This window comes from Staurois parvus, unplaced genomic scaffold (genome assembly GCF_062004578.1).
Source record: "Staurois parvus isolate SC_StPar_1 unplaced genomic scaffold, SC_StPar_1.0 ptg000175l, whole genome shotgun sequence".
NCBI lineage: Eukaryota > Metazoa > Chordata > Amphibia > Anura > Ranidae > Staurois > Staurois parvus.
In genome coordinates, this window is record NW_028317971.1 from 2,298,333 (window position 1) to 2,314,040 (window position 15,708).

General features: G+C 38.2%; 1 protein-coding gene across 1 annotated transcript in view; it reads left to right on the plus strand.

Annotated features, from left to right (window-relative positions):
• The window catches only part of SLC35B4 (solute carrier family 35 member B4), a 37,481-nt gene extending 23,207 nt beyond the window's left edge, over positions 1 to 14,274 (plus strand). The window contains exons 7-10 of the mRNA XM_089676874.1: positions 1,007 to 1,116; positions 3,353 to 3,428; positions 5,656 to 5,731; positions 8,976 to 14,274. Coding sequence (XP_089533000.1) covers positions 1,007 to 1,116; positions 3,353 to 3,428; positions 5,656 to 5,731; positions 8,976 to 9,222 — 509 coding nt within the window. The 3' untranslated portion in view covers positions 9,223 to 14,274. The remainder of the gene's footprint in view (positions 1 to 1,006; positions 1,117 to 3,352; positions 3,429 to 5,655; positions 5,732 to 8,975) is intronic.
• Positions 14,275 to 15,708: the final 1,434 nt, after the last annotated feature.

A 15,708-nucleotide genomic window follows, 5' to 3' on the forward strand; every position in this document is an offset into this window, starting at 1 on the left:
ATAATGTCTTGCTTTGGTGTGCACCGTCTTGCTGAAAGACAATGCACACTTGAATGGGCCCTTAGGCTGCTGCTGTGATGTGAAAATGCAGGTTATTTTAGCTAGAGTATTCTTAACTGTTCTTTTGCAAAATCCATGTCATAGTACAAGTAGTGTGCCCCTCCACCTGTGTAGGTAGTGTGAGTTCCCTGAAAGGGGATGAGAAGTGTTTTATCAGTTGAATCCTCTACCTTCAGTTATATTCATCAGACTGAAAAATATTTGAACCCTGTTCCTTACCTAATGGAAAAAAAGACTTACCCAAAATGTCCTAAACTATATTTCCATGCCATTGCATTTGTATATTAATGTTGTTGAAACAGGTGGTTTGTAACTTCTTATTTGATGCATTTTCTTTTTTTTTTTTAAACTTCCTATCGGTTTGCTCCAGTACACACCATACATCAAGTCAAAACTGCTATGTGCATTGGATACAGTTAATCTTTGAGCTATTGAAAATGAAAAAAATGTGCATAGTAATAGGAATCAAAGGAAAGACCTTTGCATGAAAATTAGCATTTTTCAATCTGGATACTTCAAAAATGGCAACATATTTTTAATCAATCTTATCAATTATTTAAAACCTCTTTAGCCTTGTCATACGATCCCTTAAAAAAATTAAAAACAATTGATTAGTCTGTAGAGCCTTTATACATGGGAAAATCAAAATTATGATTCAGAGCCATTCTTTGCACTAAGAATACTTGATGCGTGCCTGGAAAACTTCTCTTCTGCTTGTGGCATTTGAAATGAAAATGAAGTGGAAGGAAAGTAGACCATAGCGATAAAACTGTCATTTAGGTTTAAAACATCACATTAAACACCCTATTAAGATTCTTTTTTGATGGATTGAGTAACATTTAGTAAATGATGTCACTTAGTAAAGCATACATACTTGTTAGAATTGTGAGCTAATGGAGGCTTTTTGGACTTTCCTCGATGAATATGTTTCTTCTGAATCTCACAGGTATCGCTGCTTTGACCTTTGCCCTTCTGGTGTCAGCCCGAATGGGAATCTTTCAGGAAACACTCTATAAGGAATATGGAAAACATTCGAAGGAAGCATTATTTTATAATGTAAGTTATTCTTCACGCACTTTGGATTGCTAGAGCTAATGTGACATTTTAAATAAGTTACTTTTTGCAAATGTATCTCCTTGGCTAGCTAAAGTAGAAGAGACCCACATCTTGGAGCATTCAAACCTTTTAAGCTGAGAAAAGCTGATATTAGCAGAAAGCATCCGTGTTGATCACAGGCAGAAGATTAGTGTGCTTCTGCCGTTTTGAGAACGGGGTGGGGGTTCATTAACAGTTGGTAGATAAAAAACCATTAAGAATAAGTCATTTCCATATTAGGTGAGTTGACAGCAAGTTATGGGTGAACATTAGTAGACTAAAGCTGCAATGCGGCTATGGTACTTTGGCCCTGCAACTGTCAAAATACCCAAACAGTCTGCATCGTTTTGGAATCGTGCTGTTTGACCAACAATTATCCATCTGGTCCATTTAATTTTTCAGTCAAGAGATTGCGGGCGGGAGGGGACTGACAGAACCAACTGAGTGAATTTCAGCTGATTCCTGATGAACCACCTGATATTCAAACAGTGTATGGCAAGGTTAAATCACCAACTGGCTTTTACCTCTAATAATTTAGACATTTCCTAAGATCCCCTTCTTAAAGTGATAAAGCCTCCCATTTGTTTGTAGATTAATATAACAAAATTTATACTTGCCTGCTCTGTGCAATGGTTTTGCACAGAACAAGCTTGATGATGTATGCAGAGCCTGACTCGTTCCCTGGGATGTCTGGAGCTGTGAAGGTGAGTGTCTTCTCTTTTGCAGGGTCGGGGGGGGATGTTTCCAGTGTATGGGGGGCAGTGGTAGTGGAAGGCTCTCTCTGGTGGGTAGCTGGTGTTGTTGGTCAATGTCAGGCTCTCTTCGTGGGGGAAGGGGGTGTTGGTCAGTGTCAGGGTCTCTCCGTGGGCAATTTTTGTGTTGCCTAGGGCAGCCCAAAACATAAATACACCACTGGAGTCATGTGTACTGGTATATGTAACTGAGATGAGGAGCAGAAAACATGTTCTCCATTTCTCATCACCACACACAACCGTTCTGATATTCACTTGTACACAAATGGCCAGTGTATGAAAGTGAGATCTGAAGTTCTTCCTGGCCATTTGTGTGAAATATCTCTGTCCCAGATTCTCCAGCTCAGAGTTGGAGAATCTGGGAGAGAAGCTGGTGTGATGTGAGGAAGAAAACTTTCTTTCTTCATATCCGCACCAGAGGGTTAAAAACAACAAACACCAACCCCCCCAAAAAAACATCAAATACACAGTATACACACCCCTGTTAAAATGTCAGGTTTCTGTGATGTAAAAAATGAGACAAGGATTAATAATTTCAGAACTTTTTCCACCTTTTTTAATGTGACCTATAAACTGTACAACTCAATTTGAAAAACAAACTGAAATCTTTTAGGGGGGAAGTAAACATAAAAAACTAAAATAATGTGGTTGCATTAGTTAAACACTTATCCCTGTGTTTAACTAATGCCCAGAAAGCTTCTGCATTATTATTACTATTATTATACAGTATTTATAAAGCGCCAATAGTTCACTCAGCGCTGTACATTACAAAGGGGGACAGAACATGTGACAGAACAATACCAATACAATGCAAAACATGAGGGGATCGAGGGCCCTGCTCTTTCGAGCTTACAATCTAGACAGATATGTCCGTACGCCTGAAGCTTCCTAGGACAGCCTGCTTCACTTCATGATCATTGTGTTCACTGTTCCCACAGAAAGATTCGTGTTTTCACAGGAATGACTGCTGTGGGCTGGGAACCACTGTGGTTGGGATAGTCACTGATGGACATATGGCCATCTTTGAAACGTTTACACCATTCAGATGTCTTATCCATGGGTTTTACACATTCATTCAAAAGAAATTACATCACCACACACTGCTCCATGCACGCACTAACATTGTTGTCTGCCATCTTGATTAACAGTTTCTGAACTGGCCTGTGACATGTACAGCCTCCTATCAGTAATAGGACATACTACTACGTGTAGTATCGCCATGCTAGCATCCCTTTTTTTATACCTGTAAAATTAAAAATCCCGGTTTAACTTAAACGCCCCTTGTATTTAGATTTTTTTATTTTTTTTTATTTCCTCTTTTGCACTCCATACTTCGCCATCCCATTTGATGACAATTCTGTATTTGTAAGCTAAATTGCTATATTTGTAGTATAAATTATTTTTTAAGTCCAGAAATTAATTTTGCTTTTCATTCATTCTGCTAGCATGCATTGCCACTTCCAGGGTTCCTTCTTCTAGCACCTGACATATATAACCATGCAGTTCTCTTTACTCAGAGCGGTAGGTATTACATCTTATTATGCATGCATCTACTACGCTGATCGCAATTGTGGAACAGATTTTAAGAGCTAAAATACCTTCTAAGTTTTCTTTTTTTATAAAGTAAGAAAAAGGGACACCTCTTTTAAGTGCTACATTGCACACTTTTTACAAGTCTCCTTGTTTGGGAAACACAATGTGTAGTCTTATTGAAATTCATTTGTATGAAAATCCTGTAGATTCTTCAAAATGTACAGTTGCCCTACTTAAATCCTAATAAACCACCAATATACAGTACTTTCTGTAAAGTATGTCCACTTCATTTAGATTTGGCTTCGCCTAAAAGTGTGTCCTGATCTGTACACTAATGCTCAGCTATGGTGCACACTGTATCAAAACAGTGAAATTAAAGTCTCTCACAAATTTACACATTGGAAAGTATAGTTCTATATGGTTGCTGACATTTTCAAAACTTCAGAAAAAAAACATGGTCTGTGAGAGAATACTGCTGTAAGGGCTCATTTACACAGGCGTGTACTCCACATTTAGATGCATCCAGTGTATAGTTTTGTATGCATCTGTGCAAAGCTACGCTTCTATGAAAATGTGTGCTGCACTTTAGTGGTGTAAAAAAGTAAGATGCAGCTGTTTTCAGGGTTCTACATATCTGCAGATTTTACACGTGCACACATGTAAACACATGGGCTTTTGCCAGGTGTACAATCATCAGTAGAACTATAGGTCTCTAAATGCTTGAAGCATACAAATGCATCTAAAAGCAAGTTCTATTACATCTGCCAACAAGAACTAGCTTTTCATGAAGAAAAGACACACATGCCTGTATAAATGACCCCTTAAGGGCTGAAAACCATATCCAAAACATAAGCAATGTCATTGTTTTATGTTTGTACATTGATGCACAATTAACACTCCACATTCAGTAAACCTATATAGTCGGCCATTGTTCAGCAATATGATCTAATAGGCATCACTAGAGATGGCTGAACAGTATAGAGGTAATCACAAGTTATACCAATCAAGTGCTAACACTGGTCGCTTTATGTGATTTATGATCGTTTTGTGTCTGTTTGTGATTGTTGAGGCAATTCCAGAGCCCAGAGTATTCCTGTGTTCAAAATGAAGGAGAGATCTGCCAGGATGTCTCTAGCCTTACAAAGTTTGAAGTTTTCACTGTGCTGCACAATGCATGTGTTGGTGCATTGCCATGCCATTCATCTTAAATTTAAAAAAAAAAAACACCGGAGTTGCAGCACATTAACACATTACTGTGCGCTAAGGTTTGCCAGCTTGTCAAAAGAAAGGGTACGGTAAGGTTTTAGGTGCTGAGGTACATTGGCACTCCATTTAAAATGAATTGGCTGCCTTAATGGAGTGCATGTCAATGTGCATGCGGTAATGTGTCAAACTAGTGTAAGGAGCCTTAGTGAATACAGACCTGCAACAATTTGCATCTTTTCTATTTGTCTAGAGTTTGCCATTAATTAGATATAGCAAACCTTAAAGTAGATATGTAGAATAGACCATTTTCTTTGTATCCTTGGAATATATTTATTGTACATGGATAAGTGTAGAAGGCATTTTTGGGGGAATTTACTTTGTCTAAATATATATGTTCCAAAAACTATTTGACACCTTCCAGACCACACAAGCACTCTTCTTCAGCAAGAGGCCTAGTTTAATGGTTCCTTAGCTCAAACACTGCCAATTTTTCACATTCCCTTTTAATGAGATGTCCTGTATGGAGAATGAAGTCTGGAAGTAATGTAATCTGCATCAATCCGCACCTAACCTACTGGTAAGCCAGTGAGCGTTCCCATGAAAGCAGATCTCCCGATCAGAGTACGAATTCTTGCCTCTGTCTGCTGAAGTGACTTCTTATGCAGAGCACAATATAGAGTACTACACTTTGACATATTATTCACACCAAGGCAAGCAGGGACAGTCTAGGGACATCTTTAGGTGGAGACCTGTCATATAAGAAATATGGACGCTGACATTTTGCACCTTCCCTTCTGAAAGTGCTAGTGCCCCCAATGTCATGCTGTCATTTTGATTTAGGTATTTGACATCACTGACCTGGGACAGTTTCTGACTTTGTTCCACCTTTCCAGATTTGTATGTTTCAGATCAGATCATTATTTTTATTTTTTTATATTTTCTTTGTTTTTTTACTGAGGCTAATGGTTTTATCTGTGATACTGATTTGTCGTCGTTCATTATGTTCCAGAACCCTTTCAGCTTCCTCTTTTGGGGATCCAGATGCCAATCATGTGGTTTTATTTGCTCATGAACATCATTACACAGTATCCTTGCTGCAAAGATATTCTGAACTTCTGTGAATATTCATTCTAATTACCTTGTATATCATTGTTTGAAATTTTAAGAGAAATGCCATTCCCACAGCACATTCTGATTTTTACTGTTGATGTCTGTGGTATCATTGTGACATTGCACATGGTTAAATGCTTTAACTTATATTGGCATAGCAAACTTCTTTCTGTGGCATACAGTGATGATATAAGAAGTCCATCAGACATATTCTGTCTTAGTTTCCTTTCGGATACCCTTGTTAAAGCAAAACTCCACCCAGAAGGGGAAGTTGTGCTTTAAGGCTTTGTCCCCCACTCCCCGTTAAGGATTGACACCTTTTGGTGAGTGGGTACCCAATTTTGACAGGTACCCACTCCCACTGCGATCGCCTAGGTAATGAGAAGTGTAAGTTGTCTCCCTTCCTCCTTGCAGTCTTCTGGGACATGTGACAGGTCCCAGAAAACTATGGGACCATTCAGAAAGTGCAGCGCTACTCACGCATGCTCAATGGGCACACAGCTGTGAAGCTGCAAGCTGTCACAGCCGGGTGCCTACACTGAAGATGCCTGCGTCAGAGAGAGAGGACAGCCAGTGAAACTGGTTGTGGTGAGGATATCGTGGGACAGGTAAGTGGCTGTTTTTTATAAGTCAGCAATCACAGTTTTTGTAGCTGCTGACATTATTTTTTTATATTGTGACTGCAGCTCCACTTCAACTAAAGTAGGGACTGCTTTATCCCTGATTTCAAATAAAGATGCATTAATGGTATAATAAAAAAACACTTTGAAGTGGTCCTACTTCATATTAAGGGTAATGTATAATATTTTCAATGTTTGTAAAATAGACTACTGATTTATAAAAATTCTCTTACCAGTTTACTTTAATGTTAAAAAAAAAACCTGTGTATATAATTTGTCATAAAATATGCACCGGGGACATATGCAGAGTTTGCTTGCTACTTTGCAGTGCAATGAATTGGTTGTGTTTTCCTGGGTCTTTTCTCAGTGCAAGTGCTAGTTCATCCAAGTCACGTATTTTTCCTATATTTTTTTACCTGTTGATTCTACCAGTTAACACACTATGTGACAATACTGATGACTCTCTATACTGTATATATGGAAAAGCATTCCTGTCACCCTAGACTTCACTTCTCATTTGAGTTTCTGACCAGATCAACAGGTATTTTTCTGTAGTTGTAGAAACTGTTCCCAGTCTGAAAACAAAACAAAATGCAGTCACCACATCTACGGACTAGTAAGATGCAATATATTACGTTATTGTTCTTGTATTTAGACACACCTAAAGAGCAATGTGTTGCCTATAAATAGGATACCTTAAGTTGGGTCCACACAGATTGAAATTCAACTGGGACAGCAGGGACCAGATTTCAGTCTGCGTATTGCCCTCCCTGTTCAACAGTGTATTCTGACAGCGGAGAGTCTCCGCTGTCAGAATGAAACGGTCTGCTGTGGAAGATTCCTACATCCACCTTGCTTGTAAGTGTTTGGGTTTTTTTTTTTTTTGTTCAGCCAGCTGCTGAAATAAGAGACTGAAAGCGAGTACCCATCTTAAGGCTTGGTTCACATTGCCGCAACTTGGGATCCGACTTGAGACCCCAAGTTGCATGATGTGAAATCCCATGTTAGTCAATGAGAGCCATCCTAATTAGCACTACTGAAGTCGCTCTGACTTTAGAAAGGGTTCCTGTACTACTTCAAGGCGACTTCTATCCGACTTGTGCCCATGGACTTTAATAGAAGTCGCCTCCAAGTCAGGACCTCATCTATATTGATGTGATTTGCATCTGATATTACAGGAAGATTACCCAGGCATTCCCTGAAAGTTGCTTCAAAGTAGTACTCAAGTTGTATGGCAAAGTTGCACTACAAGTTGTGCAACTTTCAGGTAGCAGTAGTGTGAACCGAGACTAATTATAGTGACAAATCTACCACGCTTCTAGTTGCTAGTCTACAGATCACTGCATTGCATACAATAACAAAAACAAGGAAGAAAGCATGTAAAAATATGAGAGTCACAGAAAAAGGGTAAACACTGCAATAACACAACAATATACATTATATGCTTACTGATTATGCACCAAACCTTTGCTTTACAGCTAAACTCCGGCCTAAAAATATTTTTGTACATTTACACAGTAGAAATAGGTTACTGTTATTGAAAATATCTCCATGTTTCTGATGTGATAATTGTTAGTGTCACTAAACCTGCATCATATAATATTATCAATAACCTCTGTATTACACGTATTTTGTACTCATTCAGTCAATTTGCAGAGCAGTGTTGGCAGCTACTACAAATGTTCAGTTTTCTGTGAGTTTCTCTGCTGAGCATTTCCTTTCTAACACATCTAAACAGCCCATGTGACTATAGAGTCACACATTTGGGCGTATACACAGTGGTAAATGACAGCCCACTCTCTCCCTCCTCCTCCGTGCCCACTAACCAGCTAAACACAATGGAGGAGGGATATTACATCTTGATTGATGGAGGCTTCACCTCCATGTTTTTCTAAGACACAGGCTGGAAGGGTGTGTCAGCTTGTAACTGGCAGAAATCAGACCACACCATGTTGCCAAAAAATAGATTTGATTTCAAATATGTAATTGTATGACAATTTAAAACTGTTTTTATTGATATTTACTTTTACTCTGTATCCTGAAGGGTTTTTTTTTTAAATTAAAATAATTAGTGTCATTATCCACATACAGAAATAGAAGTGATAATGTAAATGAAAGAGAGTGTTTTAGTAACGCTTTAAATCTTTTTTTTCTTTTTAACCCACAGTTTCCTATTGGCCTTGAATGTCCAGTGCTGAACCTTGTAGCTGTAGCATAGATATCATAGGAATTTTATTCCTAGTCACATCCTTCATTAAGAAAAAGCTTTGCATTTTTTTAACCAAATGTAGGGTGTTCTGTGGTTGGAAGAGATGCAGATGAAAGTCATGATCCCCCTCCTCCAATCACAAAATTCCATGCATCCTGTAAAAAAGAAGGTTGAATTAACCGGGGGGTCCACATCATTGGAATTAACTTATTAACCGTCCAAATTTTACAAAAATTGGTTTTGGTCATACATCCACTCTAAATTTTGTGTTTTGTGGACGTCATCTGTTAAGACACAAGGTTGGAGTGGGTGCTTTAAAAATGTCTACTATAAGCTCTTGATTATTCCTTTTTTTTTTTTTTTCCTTTTTGCCTTAACATTTTTCACAAGATATGTGTGCATCAGGGGAGTGTTTATCCTTACTACGGAGTGTCCCTCTCTAACAGTTACCCTAGTTGTTACGCTACGTAAATTTCTCAGCCTCATCTTCTCCATCCTATATTTCAAGAATCCTTTCACTACATGGCACTGGATTGGTACCATATTTGTGTTTTTGGGTACGCTGCTGTACACTGAGGTGTGGAACAACATTCAGGCTGCACCCAGCAAGGACAAGAAGGACAAAAAGAAGGAATAAATTACTTTAGTGTGTACCATACAGAATGCTGCAGCTGAAAGTATGGGGTATTCAAGACAGCTGTGTTCTATTCCTTCCAGTAGGTTTAAGAGTCTGTGTGATGGCTCATTCCTGTACAATTTTGATACTGTGACAGCTATAAGGCACTAGAGAGATTATTATATCGGACTGGTTAATCTCAGAGTATAAGGTTCAGGATTTTAAGTACAGGGCTATTTTAAATTATGTGCTCACTTGTAGAGTGAACAAATAAGTTGTTGACTGGAAAAAAATGACAAAGTATGCATTGTTGAGTGTGCAGTCTGAACAAAGATGTGAACTTCAAGATTCTATCATGTTAATTAACTTGTTTTACCTCATTATTTTACTGTTACAACCAGAGGGGAAGGTAGAGAAACATGGGCTATTATGTCTGTATTTTGTTTAGTCAAAGGTATTACTTTGTGGATAGCTTACAAATCCGTGTTCTTTCCTCAGTGACATAAGCTGATCTGGAATACTTAGAGCAAATTTCATTACATGTTCTGGTCATTACCTTTTATTTCTGAATTGGACTACAAGATCATCCAGCTCAAGATGTATTGCATACTTGGCATGGACCTTTTTAGATGATGCTTTCATCAGCACTATAGACTGTACATGGTTTGTAATATGTAGAAGGGTTGTCTAAGTAAATATACGGTACATTTAGTCTGGCCATATACAGATCTCTCACAGCAAGCAAGGAGTAGGAAGATGGATACTTGATTACTGAGCTCGGGAACCAGAAATGATCCTTGTACAACATAGGCAGTGGTATACTCTCTGTTCTTTTAATTCCTGCATAAAAAAAAAATGAAGGCTCGGCCCCATTGATGGTGTTGATCCAAAAATATCTCTGTGCATTTACAGTTGCCTATGACTGCTGGAAATTCACACTGTCACTCCCTTCTCTTTTAGTTGTTGCAAGCAGTACTTTCAAATTTGAAGAATTGTTTGCTTTTTTGAGGGGCATTATATAGCTAACATTTTTTAATCCATGGTGAAGTCACTGCTGAAAAATCCTGGTACATAAGGATTTGATTCAAGAATACTATATCATTGAAAGATTGATATGCATTTAATGGTTCTCTTTTGCGCTCTACAGTAACATTTCTTTAGTCTATACAATATTCGACAAGTGCCTTATCCCACGTTCTCTTTAACACTCTGCAGACTTGGCCTTTCATGTTACCCTAGGCTAGCATACACCAACACTTGCTGTCTTTCATAAAATCCAGACAAAACATTTTAGTACCTGAAAGAATTTGGAAATTGTCCATATTCCCACTCTTAATAATTTTATTTTGTATTTATAAAGCATTCCATGAAATCATGAAATGTGCTGCACAAAGAGTTGCAGAAAAAACATTAAAGAAAAAAAATTATTTATGTGTAAAATAAATATATATATATATATATATATAACAGCCCCCCCCCATCCATTGGTCTCATCTTAATACTCATTGTTACATTTTTAAACAAGTTCTATTTCTAATTTATTTCTATTTCTTGTGTTTACCATTTGTTATCTCATCCTTTTGGATATATTTTTGGATGATTTTATTTGCAATTAGATGTGGGAGACACTGCAGCTATTCATGAAGAATAACTAAGGTTTGTTCTTCATACATAGTCAAGTAGTTGCCTGGAGTGGACTATTCCAATATGCCCCCATCTGTTAGGGTTGACATTTACTGGGGAAGAACCTTGTTCAGATTGGAAACATGTCCATATCGCTGTTATTCTCTGCTGGTGCACAGATAAACTGGAGCTGTCTTTCATTATGTAGTGGTTTCTAACTTGCACTGAGCAGTGGACGTGTCAGATGAAAAGGGATCCCTGTGGTTAGTTTATAATGTCTGCAAAAAGTATAGATAGTAATTAGAGGGTACTGTGCTGTGCAGCTGAACTTTGTGCCTGATGACCATATTTTCAGCAGTGTCCAGAAGTTTTTTTTGTTTTTTTTTATTTTTTTTTCTCCTGGAACCTTGTGAGCAAATCTGTGTACCAAGCCTTGTTTAAATGAACAATTTTTAAAGGCCAAGTCCACCTTTTGAAAACCAATAAATGCATCCATGTTTGCATAAATAAATGTGCATTTATTATTTGTTTTAGATATGAGCCTGTACAGCATTGCAACTGTGATTAATGGAGCGCAGGCTTCTGCAGATTTCATCCAGCTCTATGTCTGTACTGAGCTACAGACTTTTGTTTATGGAACTGAAGGAAGTATCAATGGACTACAGGAGCTTTGATCACTGTGCCTGTAGTCTATTGGTAAATACTAGTCCCTTTTTCTGTAGCTGCAGACAGGACTTGTAGTTTATTTACAGATCTCAGGCACTGTAGCCCACAGGGAGAACCCCTGGACTCTGTGAGGAAGGGGGTGCTCTTTACCGTGTTACACCCATATTTATGGTGTAACATGCAGCAAAGAAGGTAGATATAGCCTTTAAGAAGCACAGTGTGATCATGCAACGCAATATGTTGGTGAGATGAACAGCACTTGTTTCATAGTGTAACCTATTAGAGGGTTTTGGCAGGTGTTGATGTCCACAGACAACTCTTATGTCAGTTTAGTAGAGCCAATTAGTGTTTGCTACACTGCAGACACCAAGTTATTTCTGGAGCTCTGTTTTTTCTCCCTTGACTGAAGTATCTTAACCATAAGTATGTATACTTTATTTTCTTTGTTTACCAATTACTGATGAGAATCTTATCAACTCTGAACAAAGTGACAGAGTTTCTTGAAAGCCTGCCACCTTAACCACTTATACTCCTTTACTGCATTCTGTTGCTCTGTTGGAGATATTTAGAGTAAACTTGGTGTTGTTGACATTGGCATTATCAATCATGTCTAATCTCCAAGTGACAGAGTTTGGACATGGCAATTGACCACATAGTTCTGAACACTGCATGCTGAAAAATTGTCACCGGTTTCTTCACTGGGGTATTTGTAATGGCTCAAATGGAACAATGGGGGATGGGGAGTATAAGTGGGTCCTGAATAGGCTAAGTGACAGAGACTGTTTAAGAACCTCTTGACAAGAGTACAGTTTATTTTACATAACTCTACAGGGCTGTTCACATTTGACTCAAAATGCTAACTCTTAACAAACACACATATAGTGTTAATGCATGTTAATAGGTGTGTTTAACATGTATTAAAAACACTGAACTAAACACCTTCCAAATGTGCATTTTGGTGCATGAGATGCACGTTAAGCCACACCACAAACACCTAGAATAAACCTGTAATGATATTAACGCACTGCAACCGTGCTGGAAACACCTGCCAGTGCGTTTGTGGAGCATACCAGAGACTTGAATGGGAGACGTTGAAAGGCTTTATACTCCTTCCGACTAGACATGAGGCTTCAATTGTGAAGCAAAGCGGCAGTAACACGTCATGTTTTGATAATATGGACAGGACATAGTGCTGGTCACATTATCATTTGCGTAGGTATTTGAGGAGCATTAAAAATGCCCCTCAAAGGCCTGCTTTCAATGCCAGTTTAACTAGGCCTAAAAGTGTTAAAATGCATTGAAAACCATCCATATTGGTTTAAAGCAACTGAAATATAGAAAGCAAACACCTATATTTTATGTGCTAAAACTCAAAACTGTTATGATTGTGTGAACTTAATATAAAGAAGTATTCCTTAAATATCTAAAGTACTTTGTGGATATGCACTCCAGGTACAATGTACTGTTGGCAGGAGGACTTTTTTTTTGTTTGCCAGTTTACTGTATTTGAAAAATATGCTTGCATATGATTTATGAATTAAGTTTATAGATTGAATTGTCTCCCATTCATAAGGCCAATAAGTAGGCGTGTCTGTTTCATTCACTAAAGGTCAAGTATGTACTCACAAACATCTTGCTATTCTTCCTTCAGATATACTTGTTTTTTTCTGTCTGGTCTTTAAGTTGAGATAGCAAAATTAAAAAATTTTTTTTTCTTTTTTAAAGCCGTGCAAGCTTTATTTTAGGAGTGTACATTACAAAGAATTCTTTTTGTGTTAGAGCACTTTGGTAGCATCATAGTTACATACATTTTTTTCTTTCATTCAATAGACATTGAAATCACATTTGGCACCAGAGTGGTTGCTGTCCTAGCAGTGCACAAGACATATATATATATATATATATATATATATATATATATATATTTATTTATTTATTTTTTTCAAGTTTACTTCTTCTGTACATGCTTACAGTAGTTCTAGTGCTTACCACTCCACCCTAAGGCCTCTTGCACATGATCAGCTGAGCCTGTTCATTGTAATTACAGCTTTTTTTTTTTCCCTGCCAGGGAAGCCCATGTGCTGCGTACAGCCTCTCATAGACATTAAATGCTTGGTTGTACAGCAGTGCTGTTGTAAATGTGAGTATTAGTATACAGACGTATGCAAAACAATATAGAAAATTCTCTACTTTTTGCATCCACCCATGCCATAAACACATTTACAGTAGTACTGGTGTATAGCCAACACTTTATGGTGCACCTGAACTTTCCAGGTGGAAGTAAGACACTGGTATTTATGTTGAAATGATTTAGCCACTCATGTGCAGGAGCCCTAAATCTCAAACAGCTGATGCGTTTTGAGGCCCTCATAAACAGCCTTCTAATGTTGAAAAAAAGCGAACTTCCTAAAATACGATGTTCTTGATCAGCTGACATTTTAGCTTACTAGCTTTGTTGCCTTTAGTCAAACTATGTAAGTAGAACTTGTACATTTTTGTAAAGTTTATGATTTGAGTAGACACATCTATTTTAATACTGTGCATATCTTCAGTCACTTGTTACCGTTTAGTGAAAGCTTCTGTCTGAATTTTTTCCGTTTGAATAAAGCTGCCGCTCTACGCTATATAATGTGTTCTAATTGTTTTTAGAAAAAAAAAAAACCTTAAATTTGTATTGTTGCAATATGATGTGGCTTATGTTTACTGTACTTGAAAGAGAACTTTCTGTTATGAAAGAAGGTTTAAACATGCAGCAAATAAAGCAACATATTTTTACCAAGGTCATCCGTGCCCAGATGTTCATTTATAATCTGATACAGGTTGTTTTTTTTCCTGGCCTTTGTGAACAGTTCTGTGGGAACCAGAGCATTTCTTAGGTTTTGACTATAGGTAGCGTATAATGTCCACGATTGTTTACCCTACATATATATCATCCTCCTAACGTTTACTGTACGTTACCAGTATGACATACCCAAATGCATTAACCAATAAAACAGTCCTCCCCCAGCCCATAAACACCTCCACTTCACAGGAAGAGTTGAATTTTCAGAAGTGTATGGAGCATTTTCTGCATGGTGCTGTTTTCTAGATGAGTGCGATTTCCTGACAACCTCCTTTTCCCTAGATATTCTGCAAGCTTTTGTTTGTCCTTTTAACAACAAAACCATTGACCAGCCAAGTATAAACCCTCCCACTCCCATAATGCTTCAATTTTTTTTTTTGCTAGTGCCCTAGCAAGATGAAGTCATCTTTTCTCATATGAGACCATTCTTACTTTGAGAATATAGGTTTTTTTTTTTTCAATCAGTCGTCAAGCTGTTAGCAGCACCTTGAAGGCTGTACCAGGACCTGCTGGGCTGTGGATTGCGAGGCTAGCCTGTAACATGATTTTTAATCACTGGGTTCTACATATAGTACTCCCAGGACACCTACTGGACATGTATTGGAGTCACACATAAATTGCAGATCTGATCTGTCACCTGTGATTCTTCTACCTGTATTTCTACTAGCTTTTGGTTTGTCCTTACCTCCTTTCTGCTGTGGTTCTTGTTGTACCCGTGATTCCACAAGCATGTTTTTTTGTTTTTACACAGGACTGAGTGCTGTAAGCATCAGCTGGTCTCGGATGCTGATTAATATAAGAAACTACAAGGCTAGTCCCCTGCCCAGCCTGGCTTTCTGTCTCTTGGTCATGGCACAGCTAATCAAAGTGGCACCCTTTTCCTCCTGTCGTGCTGCAGCCAGTCAGAAAGCCTTCCCCTTCTTGCCTGGTGTATTTAAACTGAGTGCAGCTCTCAACTGGTTGCCTTGGAAGTATGTGTATGATGGGAGCAATGGTGAAAAGACGACTGCTGAAAAGGCAGAAAGAATTAGTGTACAGTGCATGCACAAAGCTGCAGTTACTGACACAGCACTGCTTTCTACAGAGCATCAACCCTTTTGGGGAAAAACAATGGCAGTAAAAAAATTATTAGGTTTCATTATGCTCATATAGGGTGAAGTCCAGGAGACTTACTATAGTTGAAGGCATGGGGAGTGCTTTGAGGAGAAAAAGCAATGAACTAGGCAATCAGAGTGCTAAATGCAGATCAAATGCCACTTTACAGGAATGTTCCGTCCAGCCATGGGCATACTGCCAAGCAAGTCATTAGGGACTAGGTCATGCCAGTAGATGTGCCATAGCCCTGAACATCTAAAGCACTAACAATAGAGTACGCT